Source organism: Salvelinus alpinus, chromosome 24 (genome assembly GCF_045679555.1).
Source record: "Salvelinus alpinus chromosome 24, SLU_Salpinus.1, whole genome shotgun sequence".
NCBI lineage: Eukaryota > Metazoa > Chordata > Actinopteri > Salmoniformes > Salmonidae > Salvelinus > Salvelinus alpinus.
Window position 1 is genome coordinate 30,105,208 of NC_092109.1, and position 19,244 is coordinate 30,124,451.

General features: G+C 43.7%; 1 protein-coding gene across 2 annotated transcripts; it reads left to right on the top strand.

The window, feature by feature from the left end:
- Positions 1-371: 371 nt before the first annotated feature.
- Positions 372-16,371, top strand: LOC139552574 (interleukin-13 receptor subunit alpha-2-like). Of its 2 annotated transcripts, none has more exons than XM_071364432.1 (10): positions 372-695; positions 1,416-1,521; positions 10,173-10,324; positions 12,870-13,023; positions 13,244-13,364; positions 13,526-13,710; positions 14,789-14,940; positions 15,155-15,299; positions 15,516-15,624; positions 15,710-16,371. In XM_071364432.1, the coding sequence occupies exons 2-10, from the start codon at positions 1,431-1,433 to the stop codon at positions 15,825-15,827; spliced, it is 1,227 nt and encodes a 408-aa protein (XP_071220533.1). In that variant the 5' UTR covers positions 372-695; positions 1,416-1,430; the 3' UTR covers positions 15,828-16,371. The 2 variants fall into 2 exon arrangements, with proteins under 2 accessions (XP_071220533.1, XP_071220532.1); XM_071364431.1 differs by having other exon boundaries at positions 557-695; positions 15,158-15,299.
- Positions 16,372-19,244: the final 2,873 nt, after the last annotated feature.

The window sequence follows — 19,244 nt, forward strand, 5'->3', positions numbered from 1 at the left end:
TTGGAAACATAACTCCAGTGACAGTAACTGAAATTGGATCAAGGCTGGCTGATGACTGGTTGGTACTTGTGCACAAAGGGGCTTAAGAGAAGGGAAAGGGGATACCTAGTCAGTTGCACAACTGAAATCATTCAATCGGAATTTGTCTTCTGCATTTAACCCAACCCCTCCGGTTACTGGCCCAATGTTGTTAACTGCTAGGCTACCTGCCCCCCTCCCCCCTCGCCACTTAGAGTGTGTGTATATATATATGATTCCTGGGAAAGGGGAAACAAAACATCCGTTAGTATGAGAGACCTTCAGCCTGCAACCCCCACCCATCCAGGTCAGAGCAACAGCACAGTTGACTCCCCTTCCACAGAACCACATCCATGACCACACTCACAGGCTGGGTGGACAGGCTGACAGGGCTTTCGTATTCTATTTATAAATCTGTTCATCAGAAATCTGATAAAACTGCAGATTCACACTAAATATGAGCTTCCTTGTTTGGTAGAGAATCCAGACTTACAGAGTACAATACATGACCCCTGAGACATCAACACATGACCCCTGAGACATACTGTAGTCTTTCCCTGCTGCTTCTGCTGCGCTGTAGTTCACCAGAGAATACAAAAGCAGGCACTTCGCACAGCCCTGATTAGATGGTGTAGGCTGTCAAACATCTACACAGGAGCTCTCTCACTCGATTCACAGTAAGTACTCCTTGTCTGTGGATATGCACTTTTATCTTCTCTGTTCTCTCTGTATTGTATCCAAATGATATCCTCTTTATATTCTACTAAACTGTTGATATAAAGCGAACATACAAGTTGTGGGTTGCCTTTGTAAACACACGCTTTGATTTAAAAGCATGCGTTCACTGTATAGTGTATGCATTCTCTACTGTACATGCTTGAAAACATTTACTTTGTACATTAATAACAGTATATTTATATTGATTTCTATAGAGAATTCAATGGCATACAGTACAATAGATTATAACTTGTGCATGTCAACAATGTATTTTCTTCACATTATTAAGACTTAAAAGGTACAGTGCCTTCAGAAAGTAAAGGAGATTTCTTCCACTTTGACATTAGAGTATTTTGTGTAGATGGTTGACAAATTACAATGAAATCAATTTTAATCCCACAACAAAATGTGGAATAAGTCAAGGGTTATGAATACTTTCTGAAGGCACTGTACCTGAGGTTTATATAAAGACAATTACACATTTATTTTAAATAATGCATGTTATTGTTTTCATTTACATAATATTGTGTTTATCAGGATCATTCCGTACCCTTCAGATTCCATACTTTACTGTACTGTACTATATTGGTGTTTGCTGAGAGTATAATTCATGATAAGATATGATATGTGATTGATTTATCAATACTAAATAGTACAATTCAATTCTCATGATGTTCCAGGGGCCAGTTAAGAGAATGCTGAAGAGTAAAAAATGGTGGTGGCTGACAGCCATATTAATGCTTATATCTGACTGGAGTCAGTGCATCAAGCCACAAGAAATTACAGGTTAGTATCTTAAGGTGTATTTCTATTCATTCATCACTGTTTTACTGTAATAACTTGTAATCCCAGGCAGATTTCCATTCTACATCAGATTGATCTAAAACAAAAGGTGGTCCCAAATAAATTGTTGTGAAGGTCAATGGATGTGAGGCAGAATCCCTCCATGCAGACAATTTTTTAACAGACCTTTACTAGATTATTTCAGATGCCTCCCATGTACTTTACTTCGAGTATCAACTCCTCCCCTTATCTGCAATAGCTTCAGAAAGTTCACACCCCTTGACTTTTTTCAAATGTTGTTGTGTTACAGCCTGAATTTAAAATGAATTAAATTTAGAATTTTTTTCACTGGCCTACACACAATACCCCACAGCACAATACCCCATTGGAATTATGTTATTAAAAATGTTTACAAATTAATTAAAAATGATAAGCTGAAACATCTTGAGCCAATAAGTATTCAACCCCTTTGTTATGGCAAGCCTAAATAAATTCAGGAGTAAAAATGTGTTTAACAAGTCACATAATAAGTTGCATGGTATCACTCTGTGTGCAATAATAGTGTTTAACATGATTTTTAAACGACTACCACATCTCTATACCCCACACATAAAGTACAATTATCTGTAAAGTCACTCAGTCGAGCAGTGAATTTCAAACACAGTTTCAACCACAAAGACCAGGGAAGACTTCCAACGCCTCGCTAAGAAGGACACTTATTGGTAGATGGGTAAAAAAAAATACAAAAATGACATTGAATATTCCTTTGAGCATGGTGAAGTTATTAATTACACTTTGGATGGTGTATCAAAACATCAATTTGACAGAGCTTGAAGAATCTTGAAAAGAATAATGGGCAAATGTCCAGGTGTGGAAAGCTCTTGGACACTTTCTGGGTAAGACTCACCACTGTAATTGTTGCCAAAGGTGCTTCTACAAAGTATTGACTCAGGAGTGTGAAAACCTATCTAAATGAGATATTTCTGCATTTTATTTTCAATAAATTTGCAAACATTTCTAAAAACATGTTTTCACTTGTGTGTAGATGGGTGAGAAAAAATAAATATTTAATCAATATTGAGTTCAGGCTGTAACACAACAAAATGTGTAATAAGTCAAGGGGTATAAATGCTTTCTGAAGGCAAGAGGTGGGCCCCTGGGGCAATAAATCAGTGTCGGTCGGTGTCGTTTAAGATGAGGGAAGATGATACTTTTTTTTAATGAACATGACCTTATTTATATTACAGCATATTGGATGACTGTCATTCATATTCCATTCACCCAGCTCAATGTAACATCGATAGATTTAGCCTACTACTGTAACGATCGTCTGTTGAAGAAGGTGTGGACCAAAGTGTAGCGTGCTAAGTGTTCATGCTTTTTATATTAAAACTGAACACTGAGACAAAATAACAAAAATAGAACAACACGAAACAGTTCTGTCTGGTGCAGACACAAAACAACTACCCACAAAAACCATGTGGGAAAAAGCTACCTAAGTATGGTTCTCAATCAGAGACAACGATAGACAGCTGCCTCTGATTGAGAACCACACCCGGCCAAACAACAACGAAATACAAAACATAGAATGCCCACCCAAATCACACCCTGACCAAACCAAAATAGAGACATAAAAAGCTCTCTACGGTCAGGGCGTGACAACTACACGATACTCACATTTTCCTATACCCATCATGAGGTTGCTACAACTTAGCCTGTGAATGAAAGTTTACAATGTAGGTGCACAGGTTGAGAGAATTTTGAGTAATCAAGGTGACAGACAGCAACACATTCAATACCGCGTTGCACACTCTTGCCTGCATCTACCTGAACTAGGGTGTAATCATTAGTCCAACAGTTGCAAATGAGAGTTTCTATTGGACAAATTCAGGTATGTTTATCAAATCAAATTTATTTATATAGACCTTCTTACACCCTTCTTCAGCTGATATATCAAAGTGCTGTACAGAAACCCAGCCTAAAACCCCAAACAGCAAGCAATGCAGGTGTAGAAGCACGGTGGCTAGGAAAAACTCCCTAGAAAAGGCCAAAACCTAGGAAGAAACCTAGAGAGGAACCTGTCACGTTCCTGACCTGTTTTCCCTTGTTTTTGTATTTGTTTAGTATGGTCAGGGCGTGAGTTGGGGTGGGCATTCTATGTTATGTGTTTCTATGTTGGGTTCAATGTATTAGCCTGATATGGTTCTCAATTAGGTGCAGGTGTTTTACGTTTCCTCTGATTGAGAACCATATTAAGGTAGGCTGTTCTCACTGTTTGTTTGTGGGTGATTGTTCCTGTGTTAGTGTTTATGCCACACGGGACTGTTTCGTTTGTGAGTTTGTTCCTGTTCGTGCGTTCTTCGTTGTCTGTAAGTTCTCATGTTCAGGTCTGTTTATGTCGTTTATTGTTTTGTAGTTTGTTAAGAGTTTTTCGTGTTCGTCTTTCTTTAAATAAATCATTATGTCTTCATACCTCGCTGCATATTGGTCCGATCCTTGCTCCTCCTCAGACGAGGAGGAGAACGAACGTTACAGAACCAGGCTATGAGGGGTGGCCAGTCCTCTTCTGGCTGTGCCGGGTGGAGATTATAACAGAACATGGCCAAGACGTTCAAATGTTCATAAATGACCAGCGTGGTCAAATAATAATAATCACAGTAGTTGTCGAGGGTGCAACAAGTCAGCACCTCAGGAGTAAATGTCAGTTGGCTTTTCATAGCCGATCATTGAGAGTATCTCTACCGCTCCTGCTGTCTCTAGAGAGTTGAAAACAGCAGGTCTGGGACAGGTAGCACGTCCGGTGAACAGGTCAGGGTTCCATAGCCGCAGGCAGAACAGTTGAAACTGGAGCAGCAGCACGGCCAGGTGGACTGGGGACAGCAAGGAGTTATCATGCCAGGTAGTCCTGAGGCATGGTCCTAGGGCTCAGGTCCTCCGAGAGAAAGAAAGAGAGAAAGAGAGAATTAGAGAGAGCATACTTAAATTCACACAGGACACCAGATAAGACAGGAGAAATACTCCAGATATAACACACTTACCCTAGCCCCCCGATACATAAACTACTGCAGCATAAATACTGGAGGCTGAGACAGGAGGGGTCAGGAGACACTGTGGCCCCATCCGATGATACCCCCGAACAGGGCCAAACAAGCAGGATATAACCCCACCCACTTTGCAAAAGCGCAGCTCCTAGACCACTAGAGGGATATCTTCAACCACCAACTTACCATCCTGAGACAAGGCCGAGTATAGCCCACAAAGATCTCCGCCACGGCACAACCCAAGGGGGGGCGCCAACCCAGACAGGAAGACCACGTCAGCGACTCAACCCACTCAAGTGACGCACCCCTCCTAGGGACGGCATGGAAGAGCACCAGTGATTCAGCCCCTGTAATAGGGTTAGAGAAAGAGAATCCCAGTGGAGAGAGGGGAACCGGCCAGGCAGAGACAGCAAGGGCGGTTCGTTGCTCCAGAGCCTTTCCGTTCACCTTCACACTCCTGGGCCAGACTACACTTAATCATATGACCTACTGAAGAGATGAGTCTTCCGTAAAGAGGTTGAGACCGAGTCTGCGTCTCTCACATGGGTAGGCAGACCATTCCATAAAAATGTAGCTCTATAGGAGAATCCCTGTTTCGTTCCGTTTGCTTCTGTTTAAGAAACATTTTCCAACAGAATCGGCACAATGAACACACCCCTGATCAAACACAAACAGTTCACTTTCATAGCAGCAACATACAAACAGCTCATTGTATATATATATATATATATATATACTTCCTTCTTGCATCTATCCACTTTCCTCCTCTCACCTTTTCCCTTTGCTTGTGGACTTCAGTGCACAACACATTAGCTGTCTGTGACTGTTACGTCTACTCCCGCTCCTCCTCTCTGGAGCTTGACGTCGCCAGTTTACTAATCACTGGCTCTGACTACCATCATTACGCACACCTGGCTCCTTCGTTACGCGGACCTGCACCTCATCATGAGACACACCTGGACTCCATCACTTCACTGATTACCTCCCCTATATCATCACTCCCTTAGTTCCATTCCCCAGGCAGTATTGACTATGTGTTTCATGTCTAGACACTACTCTTGTCTTGTATCGTTATATCATTATATTATTACTATATTATTAAACTGCACCTGCTTCTCGACTCCCAGCGTTTATGTTACAGAATACTGCCTCGACAAATGGAAGCAGCAAGAAATCATGTCCCAGACGATAGACGAACAGGGATACCTACTTTGTGGTACTGACGATCAGCTGGCTCAACTGGGGACGGCTATGAAAGAGGTTCTTCGCAGTCTTCAACGTCTCAAACATACCTGAGTAGCGTTGCCTTCTTCTAGCGTAGGATATTCTGCCACCAGTCGACCCAGCGAGCAAGCACACCAGCCCATTCAGCTGTCTGCCCAGGTCAGCGATGCCCATTTGTCACTCCGGGATAAATATGACGGAATATTATCTAAATGCCGTGGCTTCCTACTCCAGTGCTCCCTCTATTTTGCGCATCAGATGGGATTCCCCACCACCAAGAGGTCCAAGGTTGCCACAATTATTTCTCTGCTGACTGGGCAGGCGTCTGCGTGAGAGGAGAGGAGGAGCTGGCTTCGTATGAGGGGTTCATGGCTCTGTTCAGAGGTATCTTTGATCATCCACCGGAGGGCAGAGAGAGGGGTCAGCGCCTACTCCAACTACGGCAGGATGACCAGACCACTGCCCAGTACGCGCTCACCTTCTGGACAGTAGCAGCATCCGATGCAGACGGAGACAGCTGGGGCTCTGTCTCTATTGTGGTCAAGGGGGACACCAGCTTCAGCAGTGTCCGGTACATCCCAACTCGGGATCCACGAGAGCAGAGGGACGGTCATGTAATCTACGTTCCCATGGGGACCTACGTTCCCATGGGGATAAGGGAGCGGCTGTTGATCTGGGCACACACAGCTGTCGTCGCTCGACATCCTGGGATCACCCGTACTATACAATCACGCTCCAAAAGTATTGGTGGCACACCTTGACGCAGGACGTTATTCGCTACGTCAACTCCTGTTCTGTGTGTGCCCAAACTAAGTCCCCTCGGCATGCTCCAGCAGGGAAACTCCTTCCCGTGCCTCAGCGTCTCTGGTCTCATCCATCCATTGACTTTGTCACTGATCTCCCCTCCACTGACGGTTTCACCACCATTTTCATGGTTGTGGATAGATTCTCCAAATCCTGTCGTTTCAGCCCTCTCTCTGGTCTCCCTACTGCTCTACAGGTCGCCGAGGCACTGTTCCAGCAAGTCTTCCGGCATTATGGTCTTCCAGAGGATATTGTCTCCGACCGTGGACCCCAATTCACATCACGGGTATGGAGAAGCTCGGGGTCACGGTCAGCCTCACTTCCGGGTATAGGCCTCAGTCCAACGGGCAGGTGGAGAGGATGAACCAGGAGCTGGGGAGGTTCCTGAGGAGTCTTTGCCAGGACCGGCAGGGGGAGTGGGCCCGATTCCTTCCCTGTGCGGAGTACGCAGCATCCGGCAGGGCAGGTGGAGTAGGAGGTTCCTGGTGGAGAGCCAGACGCGATCACCAGGATGAAACACGGGAAACTTACTGTGGTGGCCATCCGCCTGATCCTTCTGGTGGTGGACGATGTGCTGGAGCCTCACGTGGGTGGCGTTTCACAAATCCTCTGCACGCAAGAACCACTCGTCAACTGCAGAGGCCTCGGTCTGGCTCGGAGTCCACGTAGCCAAGGCCAGCTGATATCCCAGGATGCACTGGAAGGGAGTCAGCCCAGTGGAGGAGTGACGAAGTGAGTTCTGGGCGTATTCCGCCCAGGGAAGGAACCAGGCCCACTCCCCCTGCCGGTCCTGGCAGTGACTCCTTAGGAACCTCCCCAGCTCTTGGTTGGTCCTCTCCACCTGCGTGTTAGACTGAGGCCGGTACCCGGATGTGAGGCTGACCGTGGCCCCCAGCTTCTCCATAAAGGCATTCCAGGCCCGAAATATGAATTGGGGACCACAGCATTAATACATAGGGCTAAGTCCATAATATGGTAAGAACAGCTCAAATAAGCAAAGAGAAATGACAGTACATCATTACTTTTAGACGTGAAGGTGCAGTCGCAAAAATCATCAAGCGCTATGATGAAACTGGCTCTCATGAGGACCGCAGGAAAGGAAGACCCAGAGTTACCTCTGCTGCAGAGGATAAGTTCTTTAGAGTTAACTGCACCTCAGATTGCAGCCCAAATAAATTATTCACAGAGTTCAAGTAACAGACACGTCTCAACATAAACTTTTCAGAGGAGACTGTGTGAATCAGGCCTTCATTGTCTAAATTCTAATTTTGGGCCAAGAAACACGAGCAATGAACATTAGACCGGTGGAAATCTGTCCTTTGGTCTGATGAGTTCAAATTTGAGATTTTTGGTTCCAACCGCCATGTCTTTGTGAGACGCAGAGTAGGTGAACGGATGATCTCCGCATGTGTGGTTCCCACTGTGAAGCATGGAGGAGGTGGTGTGATGTGTGTGGTTGCTTTGCTTTGCTTGTGACAATGTCAGTGAATTATTTAGAATTCATGGCACACTTAACCAGCATGACTACCACAGCATTCTGCAGCGCTTTGCCACCCCATCTGGTTTGCCTTTAGTGGGGCTATAATTTGTTTTTCAACATGACAATGACCCAACACACCTCCAGGCTGTGTAAGGGCTATTTGACCAAGAAGGAGATTGATTGAGTGCTGTATCAGATGACCTGGCCTCCACAATCACCCGACCTCAACCCAATTGAGATGGTTTGGAATGAGTTGGACCACAGAGTGAAGGAAAAGCAGCCAACAAGTGCTCAGCAAATAAAATAAAATTTTACACATGGTTAGCAGATGTTAATGTGAGTGTAGCGAAATGCTTGTGCTTCTAGTTCAGTGCAGTAATATCTAACAAGTAATCTAACAATTCCACAACAACTACCTAATACACACAAATCTAAAGGGATGGAATAAGAATATGTACATATAAATATATGGATGAGCGATGACCAAGCGGCATAGGCAAGATGCAATAAGATGTAAACATTATTAAAGTGGCATTATTTAAAGTGACCCATTTATTAACTTGTATCCTGAATTTCCGCCTGACTGACGTGCCCAAAGTAAACTGCCTGTTATTCAGGCCCAGAAGCCAGGATATGCATATAATTGGTAGAATTTGATAGAAAACACTTTGAAGTTTTTAAAACTGTTAAAATAATGTCTGTGAGTATAACAGAATTGATATGGCTGGCGAAAACCCAAGGAAAGTCCATCTGGATTTTTGGGGGGGGGAGGTCACAGGCCTTTCCAATGCAAGTCTATGGGTCTATATATAAAAAAATCCTCCCAGATTGCAGTACTTATGGCTTCCACTAGATGTCAACAGTTTTATACAGGGTTTCAGGCTTGTTTCTTGAAAAACGAACAAGTAATAGTAGTCTTTCCAAAGGGAGCTCAACAGGCAAAGTAGTCTTTTGGCACGCATGAATGAGGGCGCGCTCTTCGTTATTTTCCTTTCCTATTGAACACCGTTCTTTCCGTATGAAATATTATCGTTTATTTACATATTAGGGTAGCTGAGGATTGTATAGAAACATTGTTTGACTCGTTTGGAAGAAGTTTACCGGTAGCTTTTTGGATTCCTTTTTCTGTATGTTGAAGGAGTGGATTACTGAAATCAATGGCGCCAACTAAACTGACTTTTTTGGATATGAAGAAGGATTTTATTGAACAAAACAACCATTCATGTTGTAGCTGGGACCCTTGGGATTGCAAACAGAGGAAGATCTTCAACAGTAAGGGATTTATTTAATTGCTATTTGGGATTTTGTTAAGCCTGTGCTGGTTGAAAAAATATTTTGGTGGGGCGCTGTCCTCAGATAATCGCATGGTATGCTTTCACCGTAAGGCCTTTTCGAAATCTGACAACGCAGTTGGATTAACAAGAAGTTAAGCTTTTAAATGATATAAGACACTTGTATGTTCATGAATGTTTAATATTACGATTTTGTCATTTGAATTTGGCGCTCTCCAATTTCACCGGATGTTGTCGGAATTATCCCGCTAGCGGGACAACTAAGTGGCCAATGATTTGAGTCTGTATGTAGGCAGCAGCCTCTCTGTGTTAGAGATGGCTGTTTAACAGTCTGATAGCCTTGAGATAGAAGCTGTTTTTCAGAAGCTGTTTTTCAGTCCCTCGGTCCCAGCTTTGATGCACCTATACTGACCTCGCCTTCTGGATGGTAGCAGGGTGAACAGCATATGTGGGTACTCCTTCCAGACCATTGTAAAAGCATTCCAAGTGAATCTGGTTGAGAGAATGCCAAGAATGTGCAAAGCTGTCATCAAGGCAAAGGGTGGCTACTTTACAGAATCTAAAATCTATTTTGATTTTTTAAACACTTTTTTAAATATTGTACATGATTACATATTTGTTATTTCATAATTTTGATGTCTTCACTATTATTCTGCAATGTAGAAAATAGTAAAAATAAAGTATTTTTTTTGTTCAATGTCAAGAAATTGATGTACCAATTGCAGATTGCCCCTTTAATGCTTACCGCAAGCTTGGTGCCTTTGCTCTATCAACCTTTGACCTGGAAATCCTGTGTACTTCATTGACTTTCAGTGGATCCTCCTGAGAACGTTGGGGTTGATGACCTTGGCCACCTTGGGCAGCTCGACATCCACTGGACGTCTCCTGTCAGCCTGACCAACCTGACTGACTGCTCAATGAGATACCACCTGGAATACTTCAACACATACCAGAACAGATGGACTGTAAGTCACTGGACACATAACTAGACATTGCCAAATGTGTACCTGACACACTGGAGGGTTATTCTAGAAACACTTGTACAGTGTTGCCTGTCTGTCAAGACTGTGTGTCCTAAGGCCACTGAGGCCCTGGCCAAGGACACTATATTCTTATACACAGAATAATAATAAAAAAAAGTGGTACACCATCCATAAACAGCCTGGCAAGACCAGTAATGTTAATATTTCCCCATTTACAGTGGCTTGCAAAAGTATTCACCCACCTTGGCATTTTTCCTATTTTGTTGCCTTACAACCTGGATTTTTCTTTGGTGGGGGGGTTGTAATATTTCATTTACACAACATGCCTACCACTTTGAAGATGCAATATATCTTTTAGTGGAATAAGACAAAAATGGTGGTTTCCCAGAGTGGTTTCCCCTTAAACCACTCAAGTGTTGCTTTAGCAGTATGCTTAGGGTCATTGTCCTGCTGGAAGGTGAACCTCAAGCCCAGTCTCAAATCTCTGGAAGACTGAAATGGGTTTCCCTCAAGAATTTCTCTGTATTTAGCGCCATCCATCATTCCTTCAATTCTGACAAGTTTCCCAGTCCCTGCCGATGGAAAAACATCCCCACAGCATGATGCTGCCACCACCATGCTTCACTGTGGGGATGGTGTTCTCGGAGGGATGAGAGGTGTTGGGTTTGCGCCAGACATAGCGTTTTCCTTGATGGCCAAAAAGCAAAATTTTAGTCTCATCTGACCAGAGTACCTTCTTCCATATGTTTGGGGAGTCTCCCACATGCCTTTTGGCGAACACCAAACGTGTTTGCTTATTTTCTTCTTTAAGCAATGTTTTTTTCCTTCTGGACACTCTTCCGTAAAGCCCAGCTCTGTGGAGTGTACGGCTTAAAGTGCTTCTATGGACAGATACTCCAATCTCCGCTGTGGAGCTTTACAGCTCCTTCAGGATAATTTTTTGTCTCTTTGTTGCCGCTCTGATTAATGCCCTCCTTGCCTGGTCCGTAAGTTTTGGTCGGCGGCCCTCTCTTGGCAGGTTTGTTTAGGTGCCTTATTCTTTCCATTTTATAATAATGGATTTAATGGCGCTCCGTGGGATGTTCAAAGTTTCTGATATTTTTTTATAACCCAACCCTGATCTGTACTTCTCCACAACTTTGTCCCTGACCTGTTTGGAGAGCTTCTTGGTCTTCAGGGTGCCACTTGCCTGGTGGTGCCACTTGCCTGGTGGTGCCACTTGCCTGGTGGTGCCACTTGCCTGGTGGTGCCACTTGCCTGGTGGTGCCACTTGCCTGGTGGTGTTGCTGACTCTGGGGCCTTTCAGAACAGGTGTATATATACTGAGATCTGTGACAGATCATGTGAAACTTAGATTGCACACAGGTGGACTTTATTAAACTAATTATGTGACTTCTGAAGGTAATTGGTTTCACCAGATCTTATTTAGGGGCTTCGTAGCAAAGGGGGTGAATACATATGCATGCACCACTTTTCTTAAAAAAAAATATAATAATAATAATTTTTTTCTTACCTTTTTTCTTTATTTTTAATTTCACTTCACCAATTTGGACTGTTTTGTGTATGTCCATTACATGAAATCCAAATAAAAATCCATTCAAATTACAGGTTGTAATGCAACAAAATAGGAAAAACGGCAAGGGGGATGATTACTTTTGCAAGGCACTGTATTTTATTTAGAGATGGCAGAGTCCCTTAGCCAAGCAATTGCTTCCGGTCCTGCTGTGTTGAGGGTGAGTAGGCCTCCGCTGAGTTTGTAGATTGGACAGACTTCAAGAATGTGGTGCATGGTTTTCTCCACCCCACAGGCACATAGGGGGCTTTCTTTAATGTTCCGTCGGTGGAGGTTGGCGAGGCATGGGCCAGTCCTGAAAATATTGAAGGTGGACTACTCCTTCCTGGTGTGGTTGAAACCAGGCTGATGTTGTGTGGGGATAGTGATGAGGTGCTTATCTGTCAGGTCCAGTAACCCCCATTATTGTGTCCAGGTCAGATATGTGTTGAAGTCGTTATTGGGTGGGTCTTCCCAGATTGGCTTACTTAATTGGAGGCATATCTTTGGTGGGTTGAGGAGGTCTTATGGAGCAGCAGTTGTGGGGCGTTCTGGACCTTTCCAATCATTCTGTGGGTAGTTTGTGATCTCCGGATATGTGGGGGGAGTGATGTTTGCCAGGACAGGGAAGCGGGGTGGATCAAAGTGTGCCACTGTTGATGCGCATGGTGGAATATTTCCCTACAATGTTATCCTTTGGCTCTGTTTACATTTGTGGTTGCTTAGACATAATGGCATTTAGCTTCCATTAAATTATACTGTGGTGTTCCCTGTAATTGTAAAACAGCCAACAGTATTCTTAGGGGGGGTAGGAATGACAAATTCATCAATGTATTCATGAGAGAATCATGAATACATTTTCAGATTTTCCAAATCTTTTCAATATGATCTGTGTCTATAGCTATTAGACCAGAGTGGTGACCAAGTGCCTGAGGTATGAATAACATGAATGTAATATTGTCTGTGTACGAATAGGTGATCAGGACTGTACGGACATGGTACCGTGCTCAGTTTGACCTGGAGAAGGAGGTCAGGGTGCGGATCTCCACCGTACTGAGGGGAGCCTGCACCAACAGCACTGAGCTGAAGAGCCCCTTCACAGAGATGGTCCTGCCACCCAATAACACAGGTGAGGTCAGGAGGACAATATGCTTTTGTAAATATGGAGTTGTTTGGTTCGGATTAAATTACACCGATAGCCTGACAGAAAGAGGGAGAGGCTTCTTTCCCCTCATTATCCTATATATAAGAAATGATCAATGATAGGGGAGTGCTGTATGGACGGAATTCTCTACAGGCACCATCATGATAATCTATGAATCCCTTCATCTCTTTTGAATGCCTACCAGGTCCGGGTGACTCCAGGGTCCAGGGATTTGGCTGCGTGTTCTATCAGAAGGAGGTCATGGACTGCACCTGGGAGACGGGATTAGAGGAGCCAGCCCACTCCAAGCACAGTCTGTACTTTTGGTATGTCACCCTATTATAACATTATGTACATGATAACATATCTCCTGCCATATGAAGTACCTACATGTCTGTACCTGTGTAGACTGGTTTCACTGCATTAATATAATCTCTGTGAATGCTGCTCTAAATTGCATTCTGTGGGTGTCTGTGTGCTTCTCCAGGCATCGGGAGATGGAGCAGGCTGAGGAGTGCCCTCAGTACATCCACTCCAATGGAGTCAGGACTGGCTGCACATTCACCAGGGACACTCTCCCAGAATTCAGTGCTTTCAACATATGTGTAAACAGCTCCTCCCCCAAGGTGGCTTTGAGGTCGGCATTCTTCTCCCTGCAAGTTCAGAACCACGGTAACACTCACATCAGGCCATGATATGCCTCACCTTTTCAATGCAATACTGCTATTGTTTGGATATTTGCTATTTTCCATAAACATTGTTCAACTACCCATACAGTTCCTTTCCATAACGTCTTTTAATCAGTGTTAACATATCCAAACAGATATCATCTACTTTAGTAACTGGGGATGCCCGTTGGTTTTTATTGTTGCAAACTGGGAGTTTGCAGATTTTGGAGTGGGCGTGTTACGTTCCCTAGTTTCTGTGTTTTGGGTTTGTTTGTGTATATGTGTATTTCAGGAAATGTCTTCCTGGATTCCCCCAAGCAGCTGATTGGTCTGCCCCATTGCAGATTGGAGCTCTGATCCTGCCCTCTCGTTAGGGGATACAGCTGTCGGCAATTACCGACTCCTTCATAGCTTGAAAAGCCAGTGTTCCTTTGAGGAAGAGAGTGTTTCTGGGATGTCCTGTGTTGGTTGTTGCGCAGAGACAGTTTTATTGAATGTATTTTGTAGCTGCTACTTCTGTGGTATGTGTGTGCCAATAGGACTCAGTGTTTTGATTATTGAAATGGTTCACTTTAAGTTTGTATTATTCTGTTTAATTTGTTGTCAGGGGAAGGGGAAGGCACTTTAGGAGTGCTTAGGCAAGAGGCCTGCGGGCATACATATACCCATAGTATGTACTCTGTCTATGCACACTAGGTAAGACCTGGGTGGATCACCCTGTGTATTTTGGTTAGTGTGCCACGTGGCGTTAAGATAGGTAGGAGAGGGGACTCTAACTTTTAATATCTTCGCTTTGGTTCCGTCCAGCCCCTTTTCCCCACAATTACCATGTTAAGGAAATAAATTCCCAGTAAACAGTAATATTCTCTGCCATCCTTACCCGCACCTACAATCACATACGTCTTTCACTCCACGGGAAGTTGAGTGTAGCAGGGTGTTGCGTTCCCTCGAAGAGGCTTGCGTAAATGACTGTTTTTCCTACTAACTGTTCTGTCTCAGGGCACACACTGATACTTGTAATGACATCATTATATTTTATATTTTCTTTGTGAAAACATGACTCATTTGTGTGTACTCTGCAGTGAAGCCTGCAGCTATAGAGGCAGTGTATCTGGAGGCTGGTCTAGACAGGAGGCTCCAGGTGCACTGGGACTTACCCCACGAAAGTATCCCCAGCCACTGCCTGGAGTATGAGGTGGAAACCAGCAAGGGCGTAGGCGGGCAGCAGTTGTTGGTATGCCCTTACCGCGCCCTGTATTTATGACATGCATGGATTAACTGAGTTCATATATTGCTTTATCTTTTCACACCTTTAATGTTTTGACACATAACATTATTGACTAATTCATAGGTACTTAGATGATGCTTTGAAGAAGCAAATTCTGTTATTGGTTAGAGAACAAACTTTCTGAAGTTTTCCTCAAATCTGATACTGTTCCTGTCACCAGAAGCAGAGGAATGTAACCAGGGAGATGACCCTCACTTTCCTCTCAATGGATGGAGCCCACTGCTTCCGGGTCAGGTCCAGGGTGCACCACTACTGTGCTGACAGAGGCTTCTGGAGTGATTGGAGTCGTTGGTTCTGTCACCCAGGTAACATTGTGGTAAAACATTTCTCCATACAGAAATTATATCCTGGTGTATATCCTTAAATGCAATTTATAGAGTTGCCTGTTCCTCTTCATGCAAATGCCTCACTTTTACATTAAAAAAACTCTTCACTTTCTTCCATGTTTGGACATACTGTAGATATATTTCCCCCCCTGTAAGAATAGATATTTGAACCCATCTCTTTTTCCCTTGATATAGAGCAACCTCCTGGTTTTGTGTCAGATGCTGTGGTGGTCTGTGTGCTGGTCATTGTGGTCATTATCTCCATGGTGGTCCTGTCTCTGTGTGGCCTGGCACTCTGGACAAAGTGAGTACACACACACAATCCATATAGCTAACACTGAAAGACTGGTGAAGAATCATTGCAAATCTTAATCTACTCTGTCTCTTAGGTGTAAAGGCAGAGAGTGGAAAACTATGCATTTCTGTCCCCTGCACAAACTGATGGAATACTCCAAAGGACTCACTGCTTGTGATCCTTTTCCCAATAAAACAAGAAGGAACAAGTAGTAGCCTTTGCAAGCATTACCTGGGGGCACACAAACCATGAAGACATAGAAGTTACACAGGTGATTAAAACACACACGCTCATGTGCACACACGCACCCACACACCCTTATGCACAAATACATGAAGAAGAGACAGTAAATAACCATTGTCATGTTCAAGGCAGAGTAATAGTGATGTGTATACTGATATTCATCTCTTATGTACTGATGTGTTCAAACAGGTTAATGTAACTCAATACAATATTAAATAGTCTTGCCAAACTGTTTATGCAATGTAAGACTCCAGGCATTAAGTTACACAGTATATCCTTAAAGAAAATGCCACAGCTCTTTATACCCATTTTGTTTACTTACTACATGTATTTTAAATCACAAATTATACTTACTGGAGTAATTGTTTGTAGTAGTTTGATGCCATTGTATTAAGTTGAATGTATCTTTTAAGTCCTTTGCATAGAATTCCCAAGTCTGTTAACATTAAATGTGTTGGATGGTGTTGTGAAGTCATGTTTTATAAAACTATGCTTCTCGTCTATACCTATAAAGATGTGTATTGTATTTGTAGTGATTGCTGTTTCAGAGCGCTTGCGACATATGGCACCATGTGGCCAGTCATGGCGACTAAGTGTACATTGTTGCTCTTACAATGACATGTTGCTGAAATGTCTTTATTTCATTGCCTTAACTGGCCATCTACTTGAAATAAGTTTCTGGAAATTCCTCTAATTCCAGTAGGAGTCCTTTATCCACCTCAAAACAGACTAGAGAATGATGCACTCCCAGATACACATTCTCTATTTTAATTTCAACCATTTTATATCTATGATGTACTAAGTGCCTTACTAAAAATCTGTAAAAATATCATCAGGAGCTGATTCTCTTGATCCCGTACAGCATCTCTGTCCCACTTATTGCAGAATCATTGACCTATATTCTTAACTTCACAATTGTTTCTGGTGTTCTCCCTAAGATCTGGAAAGCGGCATGTCCTCCCTCTACACAAAGGAGATCTTTCTGACTTAGATAAATTGGATGGTAGTTATCTTGCCTTTCCAAAGTTTTAAAATCCCTGGCCAACCCTCAGCTAAGAGCTTTCTTAAACTTATCATTCTAAACTCAGCTAAAAAAGAAACGTCCTCTCACTGTCAACTGTTTATTTTCAGCAAACTTAGCATGTTTAAATATTTGTATGAACATTAGATTCAACAACTGAGGCACAAACTGAACAAGTTCCACAAAACATGTGACTAACAAATGGAATAATGTGTCCCTGAACAAAGGGGGGTCAAAAGTATCTGGTGTGGCCACCAGCTGCATTAAGTACTGCAGTGCATCATCTCATGTACTGCACCAGATTTGCCAGTTATTGTTGAGATGTTACCCCACTCTTCCACCAAGGCACCTGCAAGTTCCGGGACATTTCTGGGGGGAATCGCCTTCACCCTCCGATCCAACAGGTCCCAGATGTGCTCAATGGGATTGAGATCCGGGCTCTTCGCTGGCCATGGCAGAACACTGACATCCCTGTCTTGCCGGAAATCACGCACAGAACGAGCAGTACGGCTGGTGGCATTGTCATGCTGGAGGGTCATGTCAGGCTGAGCCTGCAGGAGGGGTACCACATGAGGGAGGAGGATATCTTCCCTGTAACGCACAACTTTGAGATTGCCTGCAATGACAAGCTCAGTTCGATGATGCTGTGACACACCGCCCCAGACCATGACGGACCCTACACCTCAATCGATCCCACTCCAGAGTACAGGCCTCTGTGTAACGCTCATTCCTTTGACGATAAATGCGAATCTGACCAACACTCCTGGTGACACAAAACTGCGACTCGTCAGTGAAGAGCACTTTTTACCAGTCCTGTCTGGTCCAGCGACGCTGGGTTTGTGCCTATAGGCGACGACATTGCCGGTGATGTCTGGTGAGGACTTGCCTTACAACAGCCCTCAGTCCAGCCTCTCTCAGCCTATTGCGGACAGTCTGAGCACTGATTGTTAGTTCCTGGAATAACTCGGGCAGTTGTTGCCATCCTGTACCTGTCCCGCAGGTGTGATGTTCGGATGTACCGATCCTGTGCAGGTGTTGTTACACGTGGTCTGCCACTGCGAGGATGACCAGCTGTCCGCCCTGTCTCCCTGTAGCGCTGTCTTAGGCATCTCACAGTACGGACATTGCAATTTATTGCCCTGGCCACATTGCAGTCCTAAGGCATGCTGCAAGGAGGCATAAGGCACGTTCACGCAGATGAGCAGGGACCCTGGGCATCTTTCTTTTGGTGTGTTTCAGAGTCGGTAGAAAAGGCCTTTTTAGTGTCCTAAGTTTTAGTGTCCTAAGTCATAACTGTGACCTTAATTACATACCGTCTGTAAGCTGTTAGTGTCTTAACGACCGTTCCACAGGTGCATGTTCATTTATGGTTCATTGAACAAGCATGGGAAACGGTGTTTAAACCCTTTTACAATGAAGATCTGTGAAGTTATTTGGATTTTTACGAATTATCTTTGAAAGACAGGGTCCTGAAAAAGGGATGTTTCTTTATTTGCTGAGGTTAAATACCAGTTTGGTTTTAGACCTGGACATAGCACAGTTTGGTTTTAGACCTGGACATAGCACAGTTTGGTTTTAGACCTGGACATAGCACAGTTTGGTTTTAGACCTGGACATAGCACAGTTTGGTTTTAGACCTGGACATAGCACAGTTTGGTTTTAGACCTGGACATAGCACAGTTTGGTTTTAGACCTGGACATAGCACAGTTTGGTTTTAGACCTGGACATAGCACAGTTTGGTTTTAGACCTGGACATAGCACAGTTTGGTTTTAGACCTGGACATAGCACAGTTTGGTTTTAGACCTGGACATAGCACAGTTTGGTTTTAGACCTGGACATAGCACAGTTTGGTTTTAGACCTGGACATAGCACAGTTTGGTTTTAGACCTGGACATAGCACAGTTTGGTTTTAGACCTGGACATAGCACAGTTTGGTTTTAGACCTGGACATAGCACAGTTTGGTTTTAGACCTGGACATAGCACAGTTTGGTTTTAGACCTGGACATAGCACAGTTTGGTTTTAGACCTGGACATAGCACGGTTTGGTTTTAGACCTGGACATAGCACGGTTTGGTTTTAGACCTGGACATAGCACGGTTTGGTTTTAGACCTGGACATAGCACAGTTTCAGCTGCTACACTTGTTCTAGATGTGTTCAATTGCTTAAATAATCATTGCTTAAATAATTAAAACCATTGTGCTGCCTTATTTGTAGACCTTTCCAAGGCCTTCGACACAGTTGATCATTACATTCTCATTCAAAGGATGACGGAAATAGGCCTGGATCAGGCTTTCTTGCGTGTGGTTTGACAATTATCTGTCAGATAGGACACAATGCCTGATTTCTGATGGTGTCAAGTCT